The sequence below is a fragment of the Pogoniulus pusillus genome, chromosome 3, assembly GCF_015220805.1.
Source record: "Pogoniulus pusillus isolate bPogPus1 chromosome 3, bPogPus1.pri, whole genome shotgun sequence".
Lineage (NCBI taxonomy): Eukaryota > Metazoa > Chordata > Aves > Piciformes > Lybiidae > Pogoniulus > Pogoniulus pusillus.
Window position 1 is genome coordinate 21,996,662 of NC_087266.1, and position 22,779 is coordinate 22,019,440.

Below are 22,779 nucleotides of genomic sequence, written 5' to 3' on the forward strand. Positions count from 1 at the left end.
TTCACAACATTTCCCTCTGTCAAGAATTACAACAGAATTTGCTTACTTACATCTAATGAATCCTCATTGACCAGGATGAGAGACATACTCTGTGAAATGAGTCTGCAAGAATAGCCTGCAAGAGAAAAAAACCCAAACCATAAGGATTTACTTCCAGGAACACTAAGGGGTTACCTAAAGTTTAAGGTATCTATCAGTCAGATGACAATTTACTGAGGAGTTGCTCCTCTAGGCAGGCTACTTGAAACACATATAGGACACTCTCCAGTTCCTACTAGCAACACAGACTGTGTTTTATCTGTGTTTCCAAATACATCACAGCTTTTAACAGAAGGAAACGCTGTATGAACTGCATGCAGTAAGCATAGACTATGGCTTTAGAATTGCCTTTAACACATTACTGGAACAGATCCGAATGCACAGCTGTAGCCATGCCACACACTCAATTAGCTGGCATTACTCAGTTCCTTTAGCCCACATTCAGTTTACATGAACAGTCCTGGAAGGTCTTGAGCCTCATCAAAAACTGTATTATCAATGACGGAGAGCTACCAACTTGTACAGGTATCAAGTAATTGCACTAGATTACTTTCAGGGACATGAAAGAAGAGCACATTGCCATGGTCAGGAGCAGCACTCAGACAATTCTGCAGATTTGTCATGACAAAGTTGAGTATACCTAATTCAAAAGGGCTTTGTAGTAGCATTTGACTGGAACAACAGCAAGCTACAGTTTCTGTAACACTGCTCCTTGTTTCATTTTCCTTCTTTCAAAACAAACAAGATGCCATCAGACAAGTGAAGATGGAAATAAAAGCTGCATCTCAACAGGCACGGATTCAGAACTAACCCTATAGTTGAGGTCATTTTGCATCCTGTCGTCAAATTAAACAAGAAGGAGCTCAAGATAGGAATAGAAGGATTCAATTCAAGTCTTAGCAACATTTTACAGGAGATCTATACTTTATGTACAGTATTAAGACTACAAAGATGTTAAAATCTGCTTTACGCTGCTGCTGAAGTGGCAACTGTATGACTACAAGTGACTTTGTAGAAACATTTTCAAGTTCTACAATAGGCTTATAATAGTTACTACTGGTAGTCCTGGCACAGCCAGCAAAACTACACTAAGAACAGGGCATATTTGTCAGTGCTTCTTAGGAGAATAAAATGAACTTTTGGTTCAAAGCCAGGTATAAAATGTCAATCCACACCTGTAAGCTGATATCAAGCTCCTGAAAAATATGACTAAAAGTCCATGAAACAGATCTATCAGATGCTTCTGGGACTTCCTTCCCTTCAAGTGTCCTGGGAGAGAGATTGCTTGAACTAGAGTTCAAGATCATAGCCCAAAGGCACATTCATAGTGTAGGCATACAGAATCCAGCATCTGAGGCAAGAATGACTATCCTGTGTGTTTAGAGAGGGCACATCAGCGCTGCTCAAATTTCACACTGGGATACAGGGAAGCATGATGCCAATTGCTTCAGTTTTCTCAAGTGAAAAAAATAACAATAACAAAAGCAGCACTCATCATGTGTTCTTACCTCTAAACTGGAAAAATATAGGCTTGAACAACAGACTGTTAGATAGGCAAGAAATTGGATAGATGAACTGCATCCCGAGAGCAACATTCAATGGCTTGACATCCAAATGGAAACCAGTAATAAGTAGTGTCCCTCAAGGAGTAGTCATGAAACCAGTGCCATTTAATGTTTTTATCAATGACAGAGTGGGAACTGAGTACACTATCAGCAACCAATCTGAGTGGTGCAGTTCATGCACTAGAGGAATGGGATGACATCCAGAGAAACCTTGATGGGCTTGAGGCACAGCCCATGAGGGCCTAAAGGAAGTTCAACAAGGCCAAGTATAAGGTCCTGCACCTGTGACTGTCACCAATCAGCAGAGACTGGGAGATGAACATACCAAGAGCAGACACACTGAGAAGCACCCAGGGGTACCAATGGGTGAAAACTGGGCATGAGAACCCACCTGAGTACTGCATCCCTCTCTGGGCTCCCAGCACAAGACAAGCTCAGGCCTATTAGCTTGGGTCCAGAGAATGGCCACAAAGGCAGAGAATTGGAACACCTCTGCTGTGAGAAAGGGATGAGAGAGTTGGTGTTGTTCAGCCTGGAGAAAATATGGTTTTGGGGGACCTTTCAATGAAGGAGGCTTATAAAACAGATGAGAAAGACTTTTTACCAAGGCCTTCAATGGCAGGTCAAGGAACAGTAATTTTAAACTGAAAGAGTGTAGGTTTAGATAGGATGCAAGCAAGAAATTTTGTCTATGATGGGAGCAGTAAGATATAGAAACAGGTTGCCCAAAGAAGTCAGGGATGCCACATCATGGGAATTGTTTAAGGTTACAGTAGTTGAAGTTTTGAGCAACCTGATCTAGTCAAAAATGTCCCTGACTAGAAAACTGGACTCAATCTTCAAAGGTCCCTTTCAACACAAGTCCCTCTGTGATTGTAAGGCAGTGCTCACAGCTATGAATGCATGTTCTAGAAAAAAGTGCTTACCTCAACTGTAGAGATTGATTCCTTGTTCAAGGGATGGGTGCAGTTCAGCAAATACTGCATACCCATTCCCAAAACACACACTATTATTTGACTGGAAATACAGTTTGAGACAAGAATATAAACACTGTGACTTGATAAAACAACACATTACACTCTACTCATACACTCGGTAGCAGCAACACACACTATCACAACACACTCGGCTGACAGAGGTGCCATAAGGGGATAACATTTGCAAGAAGTTGCAAACTGTATGCTTTGTACTACCATACTTCCCATCATATCTCAAGCTCCACTGAAGCCTAAAAATGGCAGTCATTAAGAAATAAAACAGCTGTGAAGCAGTTTGATCTAACATACTGTCCTGGAGTCCTGTATACCCCTAAATTCCTCTCCCTATGTAGCTTGAATGGGAGAGGAAAAGCCGCCTGTTTCCCCCCGCTGCCTAGCCCTGCAGGCGTGAAGGGAGGGAGCAAGGGGCCCTTCTGGCATGAGGGGTGCCCGTGCAGTGCCTGTGCTGGAATTGGGCTGGGATTGGCTGTGGTCTTCGCGCCTAGGAAGTGGTAACTCTGTTCTTTGTCTAGGGAGGGTATAAATATTGGGTGACTTCCTGCTCTTGGGGTTCCCGCCTTGGATTCGTTCCTGCCTTAGCGTTCATGCCACAAAGAGCCCAGCGCTCCAAAGGACTGCTTCACCCATTAACGTCCTTTGTGCAGACCTTAACGACCCTTAACGACTCTTCTAAGTATCACAGTATCACAGTATCACCAAGGTTGGAAGAGACCTCACAGATCATCAAGTCCAACCCTTAAGGCATCAGAAGAGAGCGAGAGCACAGGCCGCGGGACCGAGTCAGCCTGACCATGAGTTATTTTGGCTCAGCTTTATTGTTAAGTGGGAAACGCTATTCATTAATAGCTAAAGCCTTTTCCAACTTCTGACTTCCAAAATAGTCAGATTACCGATGGCATCCTGTAGATCTTCTCAAAGGAACTGAATCTGGTAATTAAAGCTAAATTAATTTCTGTATATAGTTTTGGGGGCAGGCTTTGGGAAAATAAAATAACTCTATTTTTGTATAAAATTCCTGACTCGGCCACATTATATTCCCTGCCTCCACAACACATACATTTCAAATTAAACACTACAGACTGGTTGAGTTCTGCAGTTACCTACAGCCACTCTGTACGTCAACTGCACTTACTCAAGAGAAGTGTCCCTTTTGCCTCAGAGATACTCAGAGAAAGTAGTTGAGCCCAACACCCCCCTCATCTTCTCCAAAATAAAGGCTACCCCACGCCTGCCTGCTACCAAGGCACCATTCTCTAGGAAGCAGGCCTAATTGTTTAAACCCTCACAGAGCAGATCTAGCATCTGCCAGACAAATTTAGAGTAACCAGAAAGATGGATACCTATATTGAGAGCTGTTTCCTGCTTGTCCCCTGTCAGAATCCATATCTTAATTTCCGCCTTCATTAGCGTGGCTATTGTTTCCGGAACACCTGCTTGAAGGCGGTCTTCAATGGCTGTAGCTCCAAGCAGCAGTAAATCCTGGGGGAGTGGGGAGAAAAAAAAACATAAAAATTGAAGGATTGTTTTCTGAAGACAAATCTCTCTTTGGAATACACTCAAAAAGGAATTTCAAGACAGCCGGTTGCACCTCACTGCTAGTACAGCACTTTGTCAAGCAATATGCACTACAGTTGACCACTGTTGCGGCTGTTCTACTTCCTCTGCACATTTCAAGAGGTACAAAATGGAACACATCAGAAAGATGGCAATTTTTCAAGAGGAATTAATTGAAATAATGCAGGTCCAAAGCTGGCCTATGAATGAACATACAAACCAGAGCATTCACTAATTACCATAGCAACATGATGAGTGATCAGAGTTTATGCATTTCTTAAACTCACAAAACAAAATTCACCTGGCATCACATCATTTGAGCTCATTTCCCCTCCACAGAATGTGTGCATGGACTACATACAATCACTCAAAGCAAGAATTACTGCAACTATTTATGGGTTTAATCACTGCCTTTATGCAATACAAGTGGTATGAACATCAATCAAAGTATCTGTAGTCTGCCAGAAAACCAGATCTCATAGAACAAATTTAATACTACCAAGTTAGCCACATTCTCATGCAATTCTGAAGCAATTGCTCAAAGAGATTTGTCTATATTACAGGGGAAAAAGAAGTCAGGCAAATATACCTGAGCAATAAGCCTTGCCAAAAGGCACAAGCGATTCAGCAGAGTTTAATCTGTGAGAGTATTTTTTTGATTCCTTAAGACACATAAAAGCATTCTATTCAATAAGAAATTCACACAAATAAGGTTTTGTTATAGTGTATCATTTCAGGAACTGCAAAGAAAAAGTAACATCCTGTATTCCTTGCAGGAGCTATCATTCCCAAAACCAAGTTAAAGCTAATAAAGTAAACAGGAAGAAGAGTTGGTATTGTTCAGCCTGGAGAAGACAATCTTCCAGTGTGACCTGTTGTGGTCTTCTATCAGTAAAAAGGCTTGTAAGGTGGAAGAAAGACTGCTTACCAAGGCACACAGTGGCAGGACAAGGGGCAACGATTTGAAGCTAATTTCAATTGGACATAAAGAATTTATCTATTTTCCCTAACATTGAGGGCAGTAAGGCACTACAACAGACTACTCAAAGCAGCAGAAGATACCTCTTCACTGAAAGCATTCAAAACCAAGATGGATGGGACCTTAAGCAACCTGATCTAGTGCAAAGTGACCCTTGGCCATGAAGCAGACAAAGGTGGCATCAGAGCAGCTCCTGCTTGTATGCATCTATGCATGCATAAAGAACAGAAGGAGAAGTTGACATTCACACATGTCTAAGCTTGCAGTAGTTATCACAGTATCACCAAGGTTGGAAGAGACCTCATAGATCATCACGTCCAACCCTTTACCACAGAGCTCAAGGCTAGACCATGGCACCAAGTGCCACGTCCAATCCTGCCTTGAACAGCTCCAGGGACGGCGACTCCACCACCTCCCCGGGCAGCCCATTCCAGTGTCCAATGACTCTCTCAGTGAAGAACTTTCTCCTCACCTCCAGCCTAAATCTCCCCTGGTGCAGCCTGAGGCTGTGTCCTCTTGTTCTGGTGCTGGCCACCTGAGAGAAGAGAGCAACCTCCCCCTGGCCACAACCACCCCTCAGGTAGCTGTAGACAGCAATAAGGTCACCCCTGAGCCTCCTCTTCTCCAGGCTAAACAATCCCAGCTCCCTCAGCCTCTCCTCGTAGGGCTGTGCTCAAGGCCTCTCACCAGCCTCGTCGTCCTTTCACAACGTTTGAGATCTCAAAGAGATATTCATCTGATAAAGGTAGTAGAATCAAACCACACAAGTAATTTTCCATAGTATCCTACCACCTTCTGATGAAACCTTAAATCTATCAATGCTAACATTTGAGGATTACAAACACAATCCAAGTGTGCTATTGTAGAGTCTTTTTAATTCTTAATTTGTTAAGCAGTTCTAAATCAAAGCACAGTAATTGGCATGGCTGAGCTACAAAAGCAGGGGGGGTCCTCTCAAGCCTGTTGAAGCCCTTGTGGCTGATGCACAGGCAGAGAAGGAAGCTAGTTTTGGTGGTCTCGGGGCGCAGGTTCCCATAAAGCCACAGATTTGAGTTCTAGAAGGACCAGTGGTCCAGGAGGTGGATTCCAGAAATTGTAGTGTTGTTATTCAGTCCCATAATTCTGCTATGGCTTTATAAGTGGGCAGCTCTTTCTCTTTCTCCCTTCCTTCAGTTCTCCAGAGGGTGTCCTTATCTGGTAAACAATGGGAGAGTAAAGTGCACCACATTTCTTGCTGCACTATCAAGGCCTGTTTGGGCCTAACAGGAGACAACAGGGGGGAGGGAGAAAACAAACCCTAGGGGTTGTGGTTTAGTCTGGTTGGGGGAAAGTTTTGGGAGAGTTCTCATGTATCTTGTATCTGTATTAGGTGTGAAGGATTCTTGTACTCTATTTTCCTGTCCATATTTAAATACGTTTTTCTGTATTCCTCTCCAATTCAGCTACTGTGTCTTTATTTTTCTAGATAAACTGGTTTGTGGCTGTAACACAAGAGATCACGTATTTTAACACACTGTCTTTTCATCAGTCAGTGAGAATGGGAGAGCTACTTGGTTGGTCTGAGTGCTTAAATTACTGGGTTGTGGGTGCAGGTTCACATGAGGTCATGAACTGGTGTCTAAGGCTTTAAAGACTGGACAGAAATCAGTTTTACTTCCCAAGCAAGTAAAATGAAGTGCATACAAATCACAGACCCTAACCTGCAAAATACCAGCTGTGTGTTTCAAGTGCAGTTCCCTGCTCTCCACAATTACCAGCAAGCAAGCATTAATAGGAGATGTCTACCAATACGGCTCCAAGACTCCACTTCTACAATGCACTTATTAGTCCTCTTTTAGAAGAGTGCTGGAAGCAGAAAGCTACATGCAGACCTACAGAATCAAGGATTAGATAACCTACTGCTACTGACCAACCAAGACAAAGGCATGAACTTGTAAAGCAAGACCTAATCTTCAGCTATTCAAGAGCTCTCCTATTACATATGAAAGTCCATTACCATTCTAGCCTCAGCCTCTTCTCTCTTCTGCCCAAATTGCACCAGAGGAGATCATTCAGATTGGACATCACAGAATCACAGAATTAACCAGGTTGGAAAAGACCTCTAGGAGCACTTAGTCCAACCTATCACCTAACCCTCCTAAATAACTAAACCATTGCACTAAGTGCCTCATTCAGTCTCCTCTTAAACACCTCCAGGGATGGTGACTCCAAATACTAGAATAAATTTATTCACTGAATGGGCTGTTAAACACTGGAACAGGCTCCCTAGGGAGGTGGTTGAATTACCATCTCTGGAGGTGTTCAAATGATGCAGAGATATGGTGCCAAGGTGTAGAAGCAGACTTAGTTAAACAATGGCTGGTGTTGATGCTCTTAAAAAGTCTTTCCCAACTGAAATGATTCCATGACTCTGAAACAAACAACCAAGAGCGCTCCAGAAGTTACCGTTACCTTGTTATTTTTAATTAAAACAGAACCTGAACTTGAAAAGGCGTTTTAAAGAAACCACTAAGTGAAATAAGAGGGGCAAGGGGAAAGAGGATGAACAGGTAAGGGCGACTGCCATTGTTTCGGAAAGCAGGAAAACCAACGAGTAGCAAAGAAACACTGGCCCCTAGTGTTGACATTTTAACATTTCACTCAGCGTGGGATTACAACTTCAAACTACTTCTCCAGTATCTACTTGGCTTTTCCAGCACTGCGAGTTCTGCAATGTGCATAGGAAGTTTTCCACCTTCTGTCAGTTCCTGCAGCTACAGGTCTTGGTAAGCACTTAGTTTTGCCTGCCATGTCTACAACAGCCCTTAGAAAATCTGAACTGTGACAGCTATATGAGAAAGGAACAAATTTATCTTCCTATACTATTATATGACGACTTGGTGCAACATCATGTTTTTGTTAATCAAGTTACATCAACCTTACACAAGATAACAAAATAAACATAACATAAGAAAATAGTGTAAGCAGCTATGATCTTTTACACCTATTTTATGCACTGAACAGCTTACTAAAGAATATCTTTCCAGTTTCGCGTGAATGAAACAGTTCATTTTACTGTATAAAGCCCCATTTTCATGGGAAAATACATGTATAAGGTAAGGTGTAACTAATCAAAGAACTCTGCATCTTACTTTTTCAATGATCTCATAGCATTCCTCCAGTTTCTGAGTTCTGTCTTTCAGAACTGTACTGCTTTCATTGTAGACATTCAACCACTCCCTGTAAGAGTTTTCTGACAGATCTGCATATGCAATGCACAAAGTCCTCAGACCTACAAAACAGAAGACAAACATCACACACAGTAAAATCACACACTCCTGAATGCTGGTTTCTAAAAACCACTCCCTGTATATCTTTTAATTGCTTGGGTTTTCAAAAGTGTAAACCAAAAGTTTGGGTCAGAGATTACCAATGTCAACCAAGTCAAGAAAGCCCAATAGGCACAACCTTCTCCCTGATCTTCAGTATTGCTCTAGCCTGGCTGTATGGCAACTGCCCATACCACCATTCTGGGCTTGGGAAAAAAGATCCTTTGGAGACAGGGTACCCCAGAAAGAATTGAATCAGGCAACAGAACTCACTTCAAGAATAACTCTGTGAGCAAATGGGCCAAAGAGCACAGCATGGAGTGGATATTCCACATCCCCTGTTATGCACTAGCTTCAGGGAAGACTGAACGCTACAATGGCTTGCTGAAGTGCAACCTTTAATCTTTACAATATGGAAGCAGGATAGGCTTTCACGTATTTCAAAAGAGATCAAATTGAAGAGCTGGCTGCATATTGTCACTGGAGAAATTACTTAGTCAAACATACTCCACAGCCCATGTTTTCTTACAGAAAGCCCATTTCCTGCCTCAGTGTATGCACATAAATCCTATCAACAATGGGATTTACACATGCGCAGAAGAGTAGAGAAAATCACACATGAAGTATGAAAACTCTTTTATTAATTGACAAAATTGATCATCTAGAAGCAGGGTTTTTTTTTTCTGGCTTGATGCCACAGGAAAGAACTAGGGGCATAGAACACCAGGTTTTGATACTGAGAATGGGAGAATATGATTTTTTTTTTTTAAGTTGAATCATGTTTTCAAAATTCAGCAAAACTGCTGGTTCATTGTTGTACCATAATGCAGATATCCTGTGCAGAAGACCAATCAAAGCCAAATACTTCCCTGTGAATGGAGACATTCTATCAGCAAAGAACACCTTACAGACTATTGCAGGATTTGCAGTGCAGTCAGGTTATCACTCTGCTTTGCACAACCAAGGATTTTGTCATCCAACTTTAACAGCAGTAAAAAACCCTCTTGTTCCAATTTAACTGGGGTATTCCAGACAACACAACTTACGGCCCTTTTACCTTTCCTTGATCACAAAGAACCCCACCATCAACTTCTGAAATTACCCTTCCCTAACTGAAAGAACACAGAAGCAGACCACAAACTTCCTCAGGCTTAAAGTTAACCTAGAAATGTTAATTTGCTTATTATACACCACTTCTAAATTTATCTTCATAATCATCTTAGATGGTTCTGCAAAGATCATACAATACAAGTAATTTGATAAGCTAATTTCCATGACATGCTGGTTTTCTTACCTTCTGTTGCAAAGTATTCAAGATGGCACAGTGTTTGCTCCATGTACTGAGAATCTTTTGAAAGCCTCTCAAAAATGACATTATCCTATTAAAACCAAATTTGTTAGAAGAGAGTGAATCTACACACACAGTCTCCATTCGTGCATTTATAAGCTCAAGTGGAATAACCTGAGCAGACCTGCTAACATCAGAACCCAAGAGTAAGTTATACATTTACACTTCAGAGACTCTGGTTTAAGTAATGTGAATTGTACCCAGTGGCAGAGATACTGCATCCCCTTAAATCAATGTAGACAAAAGTACACTCTGCCCTTCTATCCTCTGCATAAAGTGATCCCTATTACTGAGCAGCATAGAACACTCCTTTCTGAATTCTTAAGTGGGCATATTGATATTCAGAGAATGTGCCTAGTCTTACTAAGTACACATTTGTAGTCTCATTCAGAAGAGCCTCTTGTAATCCTTTCTAGAAAAGATTCCAAATGATGTTACAAAAACGGAAGGCAGAAATACTGATCATGTTCTACCACAGATTTCTTTCAAATAACCCTTCTCTCTCAGCTACTTCCTTCATGATAAAAGCAAAGGGCAACTAAAAAAATGCTCAAATAACAGATGCAACAAAAATACAGCACTATCACCTACAAATCAAGTCTCCTTCAACTAAAACCAAGTTGCTACACATGTAAAATATGAAAACCCTTCTTTTGCTCAAACATGTAGCCTTCAGCTACATCTACAAGCCCACATCTATCATTGATAAAAGACAGGCAAACAGAACAATTAATTTATGATGGCAGTGACAGGATGGGAGATGACTACTCAGAATGTTGTAGAGTTCATGTAGAACAGGCAGTTAATCTACTGTTTCAACGAGAGGTGGATGCAGCAGAACACACAAAACAAACCACCAAATGTTACTAATTACTACAACCCTTCTGCTGTTAGGCATCTGAGACTGTTCATATGGAAGACAAAATGAATTTTTTTAACTACACACTCTCCTGTTCTTCATGCCTTCTAATGCCACACTCCAAGAAACAGTGCGAGCTCAAGGACAGTATGAGCAACAAACAGCTATGTATCTGTGCTGTCCTACTAGACACACAAGTTGCACTTTTATGGTTTTCCACTGAAACTAGAAGCACTGTCTGGCTGTGGTCAGTGACAGTTTTGCAGCCTCTGTATTTAGGTAAGTTAGTGCTCTTGTCAGTGAAGAACAGAAGCACAACACAGTGCAATTCAGTGACAAACAACAGCAGATGTAGTAATGCAACAGAGCCAGGTCAAAAGTCAACATTTAAGAGATTTTAGTATTACAGATTCAGACAACAGCAACAGACTAGGTCCTGAACTGCTGCTGCACAGCTGAATGAAATCCTGACTTTGCTTAAGGGAAGGGTACTGCTCCCATTAGTTTCAAGATTTCAATGGGGTAGTCAAAAGCCTAGCAATCTTCTTGCCTGCAAAAAGAGCCATAGGAGTAATGACAGATTTCTAAGGTGCTTGGCACTTGACAATTCTGTGATTCTGTTAAAGGAGAGCCAAAAGGTATTATGCATGAGACATGAAATGTCAGCATCAGACACAACTGCTGAAATAATAACTGGTAGTGTTAGTTCTCCATTAAGCAGAATAATTACTTACAGCCCCTTTGCAGTAGAGACGTAGCTGTCCTGCTGGAGTTCGAACAATCACTGACATTCTCTTCCTGTTGCTATTGAAAGAAAAATATTTGCTTTCATTAGTCATAGTGATGAAGAGTAAGTCCTGTTTCTAGCCAGTGAATTTTCTCTGATATGTGTAGTGCATTTGAAGTCAAGCAAGAGGCAACAGTAGTAACTTAAGACTTGACAACCTTTGACAGCAAGGAGAAATACTAAATTGTCCATTTCCAGCTTGAGTCCTATGGCTCCCATTGGCATCACTCAGCCAAAATGCATGCTTGCAACCAAAAATGAGTAAGAATTTGGAGAAGAGCAAGATGGCACAAAACCCTCTTGAAAGAGCCAGATCCGCATTTATTTTCAAGCCTTTCCTTTTTCCTCTAAGAAAATTATTTTGGAGACTTGGACTAGAAGTTAGGATGAACACACATTAATTACATGCATAACACACACTGAAATAAACATCCACTGACAAGGGCAATTATTTATCTCCCTAACTCAAATACACGAAAGAATCACAGTGTAGACGAGCTCATTATCTTCCTGCAGGTTCTATACGTTGGTTTCATTTCACCTACAGAGATCACATGGAACAAAGTCAGACCCTCTGAGCCGAGCTAATCAAAGGTAGTCAAGTTGAGATATGCCTTTAAAACAAAGATAAAGAGTAGCATACAGTACACAGGTATTTAACAAAGGGAAGTACACAAGGATTTATTTGTAATGATCCAGTTTGTTGTTTCACTTAAGCTCTCCTTTGAAAAACACTGAAATAAACAAAACACAGTTTAAGTGGCAGAGACAAGGAACACAAACTTTTAGCAAGAAAACCTTAACAACATGTTTCATATAATTCTTCTGCTTAGTTAAAAGAGAGATGAAAAGTATCTTTCCTTATTCCCTTTTTGCCACTATGTACAAAAGAAAAATCAAGAGTTTAGAGCCATCTCCTTCCTCCTCTGGAAATGGTGTGTGAGATGCACCCCATTTGGGGGCTCAAGGGCCTAGGGTAAGCCAGCCAGCCCTTGGCATCTATTATCAAACAAAAGAGCAATGATCTGTGCCCAGAATTTTTGCAGCAGGCTCATGACACCAGGCAACTTCCTTGTGCTTTCTGAAATTGAATTATAGGAACTGCCTCACTGAGCAAGCCAGAAGTTGCTACACACAGGGAGGGTCTAAGACTGGTTTTTTACCTGTTGCATGCAGGCTACACTTAACTCCTGTCTACAGACAGCAAGGTACTAATTAACTTGTGAGAAACCTTTAAAAACCCTTGTAATATCTTTTCAGATATTCCCACAAGTAGCCTAAGTAGACACATTCCAAATGAAAAGGGGAAAGCTGTCACGAATAATCTTCAAAACAAGCTAGGACAGGAAAAAAGCTGCCTATGCAATGCTTACCCAAGTTCAAATTCACATATTCCTTTAAAGCAGAACCAGCCAACTCAAAGATGGCAGAGAACAAGACTTTAAGGCTCTAAGACACAGTAAGAGTAGAAACACCATCAGAAAGGCAGCTAACTAGAACCATCCACACCAGCGAAACTTTATTAACTGACAAAGAGAGAGGCACTTTGTGCCACTTCCAGTCATTTAGGGGTCAAACTTCAAACACAAAGCTTCTTGCTACTCAAGCGGTGCACACTCTAGGCAACCTAACCTGTTAGGAGTGCTTGTAACATTTAGTTTTTCACAGGTAGAATGGTTCTTAAAAGGAAGAACCAAAAGGCCCTCCAGCTGTAGATTCCACCTACTCAAAGTGATTTACCAAAGCACCATAAAACTGCTATCTCAAAGCATGTTCTTGAAGTAGACATGTGACACCAAAAAATAAATGAGGCACAGGACAACACTCCCAGGGCAGCAACTTCTCAGCAAGACAAAGCTGGAAAAGCAGGGCTCACATCCCAACAGACACCAGCTAAAAACATCTCTTTTAGTCCTACATTTGAACCAAGAAGATAGAGGAACAGGACAAAACTAAGCCAGTTCAGCTTCTTCTGCTGTATCAGCTGAATATTTTCTTCTTGATTGTTTTTTCCCAAACCCGTTTTCCTGTTCCCCCACATTTATTGCATTGAAGGAAAACCTACCTGGAAAACTCCAGTACGTTAAGAATTTCGAAGGTTTTTTCTTTCCCCAGCTACAAAAGAAAGCAAGTACCACTTAAGTGTCATTCGCAGTACATTCTCACACGTGCGAACAAGCCGCTTCAATACCTCTGTCCACACAGCCCAGTGTAAAGCAGCTGTGGCAACAGCGCCCTCTCCTGGTACATGTCATGTAGAGCCTTATTTAATTAAGGCATGCTAACCTTACTTCAGCATCTATTGTGCTCCATTTAGTACTTTTGTGCCATTTCAAGGAACTAATATCTGACTCCAGAAGTATAAGCATGCTCTGAAAGTTAAGATGCATGTTTATTTCTTAACAGCTATTAAGAGACATTATAAACTGTGACAAATATTTCAAGTGAAAAATCAACAAAACATAATTGGAATTACAAGAACCTTCTTTCTGACCTGCCTTAAAAACTCTTTTACTTGAAGTTACAAGCATAGTGGATTTTATTATTTGAGAAGGAAAAAAAACTAATGATTAACTGAGAAGTAATTCTGTTCCCAACAACAACTGTTTGGTGAGATTGAGCATAGTCAACCTGAAGAAATAAAAGGATTTAGAAGCATCTTGTCTTTGTATATGAGATTAACTGTAGTCTCAGAAGTCCAGTGGTATTTTTAACACACGGTTTAAAAAGGCTGCAGCAAAATTAATTGCAGTACAAAGCTACATCCTACAAGGTACATAGCTATTTAGCAATATCCTTAAGACCAAAAGCCCTCTCCAATCCATGTTACATGTGGTGCTACTGATACAGACAATGAGGACACACAGAAACCTCTGGGAGTGATAGACTTTATTGCTGGCTATGGAGTGGTCATGCTTCCCAGCTTGGTACCTATGAGTAGCGTAGAACTAGAACAGCTGGGCCTGGGTCTTTCTGCAGAGGACAATCTAGATACATATAAATGACACCACACACCCTAAGATCTTTAAGCAGCAGTTTTCTGAAACATCACAAAAAAGCTTTTGCAAAGTCCTAGGACAATGCATGTTTTAAGTGCTTAGCTTGGCACTGTACCAAGAAACTTGAATGCCAAAGCACTTGGGAGGAAGGACAAAACTACATCCATTATTCTTAATAAGCACCCTACTAGCTGCACCTGTGTAAATCTGGAGCCACTTCAGCTGAGACTGCAACTTAAGTCAGAACGTGGCCCCATGAGTCTGAGACTGCTTACGCCAATTCTAATTCATTAACTATGCAAGCCTGCACACAGAACTTAAGCAGATAGAGAAGGTCTTACTTAGAAGAAAAAGACATCTATTTTACTTGAAGAAATAGAACATTTTTAAATCCAGTAACCATTAGACTTAATAGTCAAAGAGTCTCCCAAACATGTGAGTTTCCTTGTCACATGAGGGTTCTGATCTGTGCTTCCCAGACAAAGGCAATCTTCAGGTACAACTGTTGCTATTTCCCATATAAGCTACAGTTCCTATTGCCCATGCTACACAGAAGAGCAAAGGACTTTGCATATATGGGAGAAGATAATTTTTTTCAGTCTATGAAAGCTTTTTGCATCAAACATCTTAAAGGGCCTGTAAAGGGGAACTCACAAGAACCACACAGGAGACATTTATGCTCTGCACGAGCTTGGCAGTCTTACTTACCGCATCAATGATAACTGAATGTGGAGTCCGTCCTGTGAAGACATAACCAAGTTTTTTGGCTCCTTTCACTAATGCCCCTTCATCTGCCAATGTAAGGAAAGCTTCTGTTTAATCACCATGAACTATGCAAAACTCTGTACTCTGTCTGTATAAAACACCCTGTAATTACTGAAGTACTCAAATCTGTTCTGGAGGAACAAATCTCTGTTTCTCTAAAAATCCTACAACATGCATTTCACCATGCCATGAAGGCAGGTGCTCTGGAAAGACAGAGTTATCTTTTTGTGACTGCACTGAGTAGCATCATCAAGAGCTCCAGTAACTCCACTGAAACTAGAGCCAACACCTCCACTTCTAGTAGGTAGGTACACAGTCTCATTGAGGACCAAGTGACATTAAACATAACCACCACACAGGTGGATTTAGTGCTCAACACAAGCAACCCTCATGTCTACCACTTACCTTAAGTCTCCTTACCATTCAACACTGACCAGTGCTGCCCTACATGAGTTTTTCACCCTACTTTACAAGCATTAAGACTGTATGCACTGAAAGCTTTACTTTTTGCTTTTCACCCTCGCAGAAATGGCAGAGCAGAAAGCCCCATGATGACAAAAGGGATCATAAGCCTACCCTATCTCTGCAGGCACACAAAGGACATGGCAGTTCTGTAGGAGGCATTCAAAAGCAGTATGCACCAATGACACAAGATACCAGATCTACTGCCAGCACGTGGCAGACATCTTGTTTTCAAGCTGCATAAATTCTTGGACCTTTCTTGGATCAATTTCTACTCCTTCCCTTCCAAAAAAATGACAGCAACAACCAACCTGGAGAGGAGGCCTGGTAGATTATTGTATTTCCTTGTCTCTCAGGAACAACAGTATGACACACAGCCAGCAGAGTGAGGAACTCCTGTATGTGTACAGCTGTAGGCTGGACAAAACATCAGAGAGTTAAGTATTACACACAGACTGAGAGGAAGCTTCCACTAGCTTGCAAAGACCTCTCAGGCACCACAGACTAAAACATAATTCTGTCCTCTGTTTATAGTAATTTTCTTGGTCCAAGAACATCAACACAGCAGAGTTAAGGGGCACCATTAAAGAACGACAATGCAGAACTTCGGCCAACACTCCCTACACACTAAGCATCATGAGAACACACAATATAAAATGTTCTCCACAGACTGTACAGTTGCAACCATCCTAAAATGCTTGAAGAGACACCAGGTCTACAATTCAGTGAAGATGCTACAGCACTTAAATGACCAAATTATGGCAACTGAGTTAAAATGCAGTCCTTCATCCCTTTCCTCCTTTCAGCATAGCATTTCCTATCTGCCAGGAATGGTACTCAGCTGCCAAGATCACAACCTACCCTTGACCCACAGTTCATACATTTAAACCAAGTTTGCATAGTGATGAACCCTGCAAGAGTCCTTTAAAACAGGATCCAGGTTTTTTAAAGGTAGTTAATTAGGGGACACTTCTACACAAACTGTTCCACTGCTGCACACCAGAATGTTTTACAACTGAAAAAAACCTACCATATTCATATGATACTTTTGAGTGAAAAGCTAAATGCCACTAAAAATCCTCTGATGTGAGACTTAGATGACATGTCTTTAAGAGCATGAGCATTATCACAATGTGAAATGCAGCACACTAATTTTATAATACCCCTTAATCACAGAGAATTACTGAGACATTGAAGACTCCACTTCTGACTTAGAGGGGCACTTAAATGCTACTTTTCACAATCAGACTACCAGCATTCACAGTTTGCTCTCAGATGTGTTAGTGCTTTTCTCTCCAAGCCAAGCTGTGTGGAAAAACAAAACCAAAAGCAGAGAACAAAACATCGTATGGTCACATGCCACAAAAATAACAATAACTGTAGCTTTCTACATGCTGGAGTGCAAAGGTTGTGTCCAAGAAAATGAACAAATGGAATGTAATCAGAGAGCAGCATGCAAAATGTGAAGTCCACAGCAAATTACTGGTCAGCAGGTTAATGCTGCTCCCTCATTTCCAGGGAACCCGACAGAAATTTCACCTCTGTATCACAATGCAGAGTCTGTGAGATTCTCATTTCAGCATCCACTGCTGCAGGCTTTAATGTCCTTCTTACTATGAAAGCATGTATGCGTTCTGTCAGCTGGAAACAATCTGTCTCTGGGCATGTCATAGATTTTAATCCTTCTGATGTATGCATTTCTGCTTTCAAGACAGCAAGGTAATTTGTTGCTGTCTTGGTATTTTCACAGCTCACAATGTATTACACGGCAATCTTTCAATTCTATACCAAAAGATCACCAGAGGGCCAGCTTATCATTTCAGCTCCTCTACACAGCTGTCATTTGTTTCCTTCCTATATTGTTCCAGCATTAACACAATATTTGTTGCAATGGTATAAATCAGAGTAGAGCACACAAACTCCTACTCCAGAGCTGTGAACAGAAAATTCATTAATAGCTCTGTGGTGATACATCCCTTGCACCACGACAAGTTTAATCAGCATAAGAAGTCCCACATGTTACCCAATTGTGCTTTATTACTTATTTTCCTCTACCACAGCAGATCCCTGCTGCTGTATTACTCAAATTTTTAGTGATTGTTTGCAAGACATTCCTTGTCTACTCATTATTAAAGCTCAGTTCTTCCTACCTTATTTTTCCTTCCCTGTTTATCTATAGCAGGAACGAAGTCTGCTTATTTTAGTCTCTTGTTCGTGTGTCCACAGGTTGCTCATAGCCTTCTCACTCATTTTTTTCCTCTCCATCTGCCAGTGGCTCCAAGTGAAAGCTTTGCTTCTTTCTTGGCATCTTTCCCAAAGATCCACAGAACATATTGTGGCGGCTTAGCCCTGGCTGAGGGCCAAATGCCCATCAAATCTGCTCTATCACTCCACTTCTTCAATGGACAAGGGAGAGGAGAAAACATAACAAAAGGCCCATAATAAGGTGGAAGGCATTTTAATAATGCAAAGCAAAAGCAAAGGCTGTGCACAGAAGCAGAAACAGAGAAAGATGTTATTCTCTACTTCCTGTCAAGCCAGTGCTCCCTAGGAAACAGGGCTCTCGGTGTGTAGCAGTTGGTCCAGAGGACAGATACAATCAATTAATATCTACACACGTCCTTCTTTTATATATTTGAGCTGATGTCATATGGCATGGACTAGCCCTTTGGTCGGCTTCGATCAGCTGGCCCAGCTATGTTTCCTCCCAAAATCCTGCCTACCCTCCTCAGAGTACTCTTGAAGCAAGGAAATGTTGGAAAAGCACAGCCTTGGTGCTTGATTCAGCAGTAGCCAAAACACCAATGTGTTACCCACACCCAGCTACAGCACTGCAAAACACAGCACCAGAAAGATGCTCTAAGGAGAATCGAGTGCAACTCAGCCAAACCCAAAACAATTGCATACAACCACCTACACCAGCAATATATCCCACTAGCTAACTTGCTTCCCACGCTGCCTCTACGATCAGAGAACTACAAACACCTTCACATTTCTGGGAGCACTTTCTGGATTGTCATCTACAAATCATTAACTACACCGAAGGCAAAATTTCCCTATCTAGAAGGAACAACATTGTCCATTACCAGGAAGCTGTATGACAAGTTCTCATCCCTTCGTCTTCTCCCTTACTCAAAAAAAAACAAAACCTGTTGAAAGCTCTGTCCTTTGGGGAGCAAGTTGCACACTGCAGAGCTACGTATCTGTCCCACGTGTCCTCATCTGGGCCTCCCTGCTCTTAAGACAAAATGCATTATCTAGGCAACTGCTCACAGCCTGATAAAGTTACTAGGAAGTTGCACTAAAAGTTAAGCATATTTCTTAAACTCTCTTTTTTCCTCGTAGAAGCACAGTATCAATGGCTGCATTCACAATAGTTCCAGATAAGCAGGACTGACAGGTTTTTGAGAAAGTGGCCTAGAAATGGCCAATGGAACATGAAGGCACACACCAACAACCTGAGCTTCTTCACAGAAATGTGGCACCTTCTGCCAAGGACAGCTAGTAAAACACTCACTAACTTCATCACTACAAAGAATTCTGACTCACTATCTTTAAGAGAAGTGACCTTCCAACTGCTTTGTTCAAAAAAATCACATAGAATCAACCAGGCTGGAAGAGACCTCCAAGATCATCCAGTCCAACCTAGCACCTAGCCCTAGCCAGTCAACTAGACCATGGCACTAAGTGCCTCAGCCAGGCTTTTCTTGAACACCTGCAGGGACGGTGCCTCCACCACCTCCCAGGGCAGCCCATTCCAATGGCAAATCACTCTCTCTGGCAAGAACTTCCTCCTAACATCCAGCCTAGACTTCCCCCAGCACAACTTGAGATTGTGTCCCCTTGTTCTGTTGCTGGTTGCCTGGCAGAAGAGACCAACTCCTACCTGGCTACAACCTCCCTTCAGGTAGTTGTAGACAGCAATGAAGTCACCCCGAGCCTTCTCTTCTCCAGCCTAAACAACCCCAGCTCCCTCAGCCTCTCCTCATAGAGCTGTGTTCCCTTCACCAGCTTTGTTGCCCTTCTCTAGACATGTTCCAACACCTCAACATCTCTCTTGAATTGAGGGGGTCAGAACTGGACACAGCACTCAAGGTGTGGCCTGACCAGTGTTGAGTACAGGAGAAGAATAACCTCCCTCATCCTACTGGCCACACTGCTCCTGATACATGGAGAACAGCAAGCGGATCCAGTCATCTCAAACATCTCCAGAACAGCAAAGCTCGTAAGGCTGGAAGAGATCACAGTATTTCAGACACAGACTAAGGAAACATATTAACCAGTGTTTAAAAAGCAAAGTTAAATGAAAGTTTACCTTGTCCAAAGCCACTGAAGTATGACCTAGAATTAGATACTTCCTTGTAGCTGAGCGGAACTACCCAAGTCCCTTGTACAATAAGCAAAATAGGAGAAGAATGCAAGATATTTCTCACTAAGCTATAACAAATTAATTATTGGCTGTGTAACAGTATGTTTCAACAGCTTTTAGGAAGCAGTTACTTTACGAATTAAAGCCTCCCAGGGGTTCTCACCATCTGAACATGCATTGTTTTTCTCAACTCCCTACTGTATTTTAAATTAGTTTTTCATCCCAGTAGTGATATGCTGTTCTTGTTCTGCTTTTTCAAAGGATCAACAATCAACTGATGATAGTAGTTATTGCGGCGAAGCCTAACAGTATAAACACCTCAGATCCTACACACTTCAGGGAAATAAGCAAACCTATTTGAGATCTCTAAATGAATGCTTCATCTGACTTAAAACCTCAGCATGAGTGCAAAAGTTACCTGTTCTGTCTGGCCAGATGCTTAACTCACCACACACACATTGAATGAATCAATGCATCTGCAGATTTACAAGATGCTTGCAGCTTCCTCCCCAAGCAGTAATTTGCAAGCCACAGAATACAGTTTATATGCAGATTGGAATTAGCAGAGGAAGTTCTGAAAGAATTCAGAGAGGTAGTAGTCTAGGATGCAATTCAAGTTTAATAGTTCTTTGAATTCTTGACCTCCTTCCCTGATCTCATATTACGAGGGTAAAAGGCTTTTGTGTCCATGATGAGTTCATTCACAGCACACATGCAACTCACAAGCACCAAGATAAAGACCATCCAGCATATTCTCCTAACTTTCTTGCAAGATTCTGGAAATAATTGATCTTATTGTAGCCAGGTGGGGGTGGCCTCTTCTCCCAGGCAACTGGCACTAGAACAAGGGGACACAGACTCAAGTTGTGCTGGGGTAGATATAAGCTGGATGTTAGGAGGAAGTTCTTCACAGAGAGAGTGAATGGCATTGGAATGGGCTGCCCGGGGAGGTGGTGGAGGCACTGTCCCTTGAGGTCTTCAAGAAAAGACTGTATGAGGCACTTGGTGCCATCTTCTATTTGACTGGATAGGGCTGGGTGCTAGGTTGGACTGGATGATCTTGGATGTCTCTTCCAACCTGGTTGATTCTATGATTCAGGATTTCACATGGTTCTCTCTACAGAAACCAGCCACCATCATACCCTTGGCATTGCTGCACAGTTCATCCAACAGAAGCTGTCACAAAGAAGCAACATGGGCAGAAAAACCTGGGTACTTTCTTCCTCATTAATATCCTACAGAAGCCAAGGAAAAAAAAACTTATTTTCAAGACAAGTTCTTTTTCTTTGGAACACTTCCTGCAAAGCAGTAATTCTTCGACTGTTAGTCAAGAGCAGACTTGGCCATCAGTCAGTCCAAACACACCAGTGGCCCAAAAGAGCTATCAAATTTAGAGGCAATGCAGGATGATAAAAACCTTCCTAGCAGATGGAAGGCAGACTCATGAGAGCAAGTACATTTTTTAGAATTTATTTTCAACCTGGAAAGAAATTTACTTCACACTCACACAGCTCTAAACCACCACTTGCAACTGGTCTGAAAAAAAATCTTAACCACCAGAGCAATGAGGACTTATTCAGTGTTTGTGAGACACAGCAATGCTTAAAGGCAAATCATTGTCCAGCTCAATACTGCACCATCTGACTCTACAAGGCAGCTTTTGCTAGAAATCTTCACTTTTATCACCTCAGTTCACTACATGAGTAAATGTTGCCACACGTGTAAACAGCATTTGCAGTTATCTACTATGACAACCAAGACACTAAAGAAATTAGGTAGGAGGGAGCAATTTATGCACTCTTAATTAATCTGATGCAAAAAGCTAATGAGCTAGAAATGTGCAATTCCTCCTTCTCTCTTTAGCCTAGGATCCAGTCCACATCTCCCTGATGCACTTTGAGAAGCAGATCTGAATTTCTTAATCAAATGGCAACACGTAGGCCACGCGTTCTTGTCTCTCCTGCTAAATTCCTACTTGTCAGTGGGTGGCAACCACACCTTAAGTCTTCACAGCCAGAAGTCCTCTCCAGTTACAACAGTGGGGACTTCTTGTCCCCCACCTACCCATTGATTGTCTGACAACTGAGTTCAGTGTGCTCAGCCCAACAGCCAACTGTGCAATGACAAAAGTACTTACTCATGTAAGTTAGCAGCCAGAAGGAAATTTTATAAGGGTTGAGCACATAAAGAATAAAGACTTGTGCCAGAGCTGTCTCAACAACTGACACCAAAGGGACTTACCAAAATCCTTTACTTTGCTGCAACAACAATTATTCCTTCCATCTCAAAGGAGAAGACCTACCCAGAGATGAACAGGAAAAAAAAAAAAATCATAGACATCCCGAAGTTAAGTAAAGGCCATCTCAAGACTAAACAAGAAATTCCACCTCACAGCCTATTTGATACACATTCCTGTTCCTAAGACTATTGAACCAAAAGCACTTCCCTGTATACACACCTAAAGCAACGCCCTGTAAGGAAGAGCTCAAACACATTATCTCTTAGCTTAAACCTAAACCAGTAGCCCTTCATTAAGAATGAACAACCCAAATTCAGCAACTGCCATGAACTATGACTGCACCCATATAGAAACAGAACACAAAACAACATGCAGTAACCTGATCTTGATGCAAGTGATATGCCAATGGGAAGTCCTCCAAGTGCAGATGATTATTAAAGCTACACAGGAAACCAGTACATTGTCCTGGTAGGACCACCATCTTGAAGGTCAAAGCACAAAGCCATCC

General features: G+C 41.7%; 1 protein-coding gene across 4 annotated transcripts in view; it reads right to left on the reverse strand.

Moving 5' to 3' along the window:
• Nucleotides 1-22,779, reverse strand: part of ATP8A2 (ATPase phospholipid transporting 8A2) — a 377,320-nt gene that overhangs the window by 273,447 nt on the left and 81,094 nt on the right. For all 4 annotated transcript variants that reach the window (XM_064172175.1, XM_064172155.1, XM_064172165.1 and 1 more), the window contains 8 exons: nt 15,975-16,080; nt 15,145-15,227; nt 13,503-13,552; nt 11,385-11,454; nt 9,738-9,822; nt 8,267-8,406; nt 3,943-4,081; nt 51-115 (listed from right to left, as the gene is read on the reverse strand). In XM_064172175.1, coding sequence (XP_064028245.1) covers nt 51-115; nt 3,943-4,081; nt 8,267-8,406; nt 9,738-9,822; nt 11,385-11,454; nt 13,503-13,552; nt 15,145-15,227; nt 15,975-16,080 — 738 coding nt within the window. The remainder of the gene's footprint in view (nt 1-50; nt 116-3,942; nt 4,082-8,266; nt 8,407-9,737; nt 9,823-11,384; nt 11,455-13,502; nt 13,553-15,144; nt 15,228-15,974; nt 16,081-22,779) is intronic.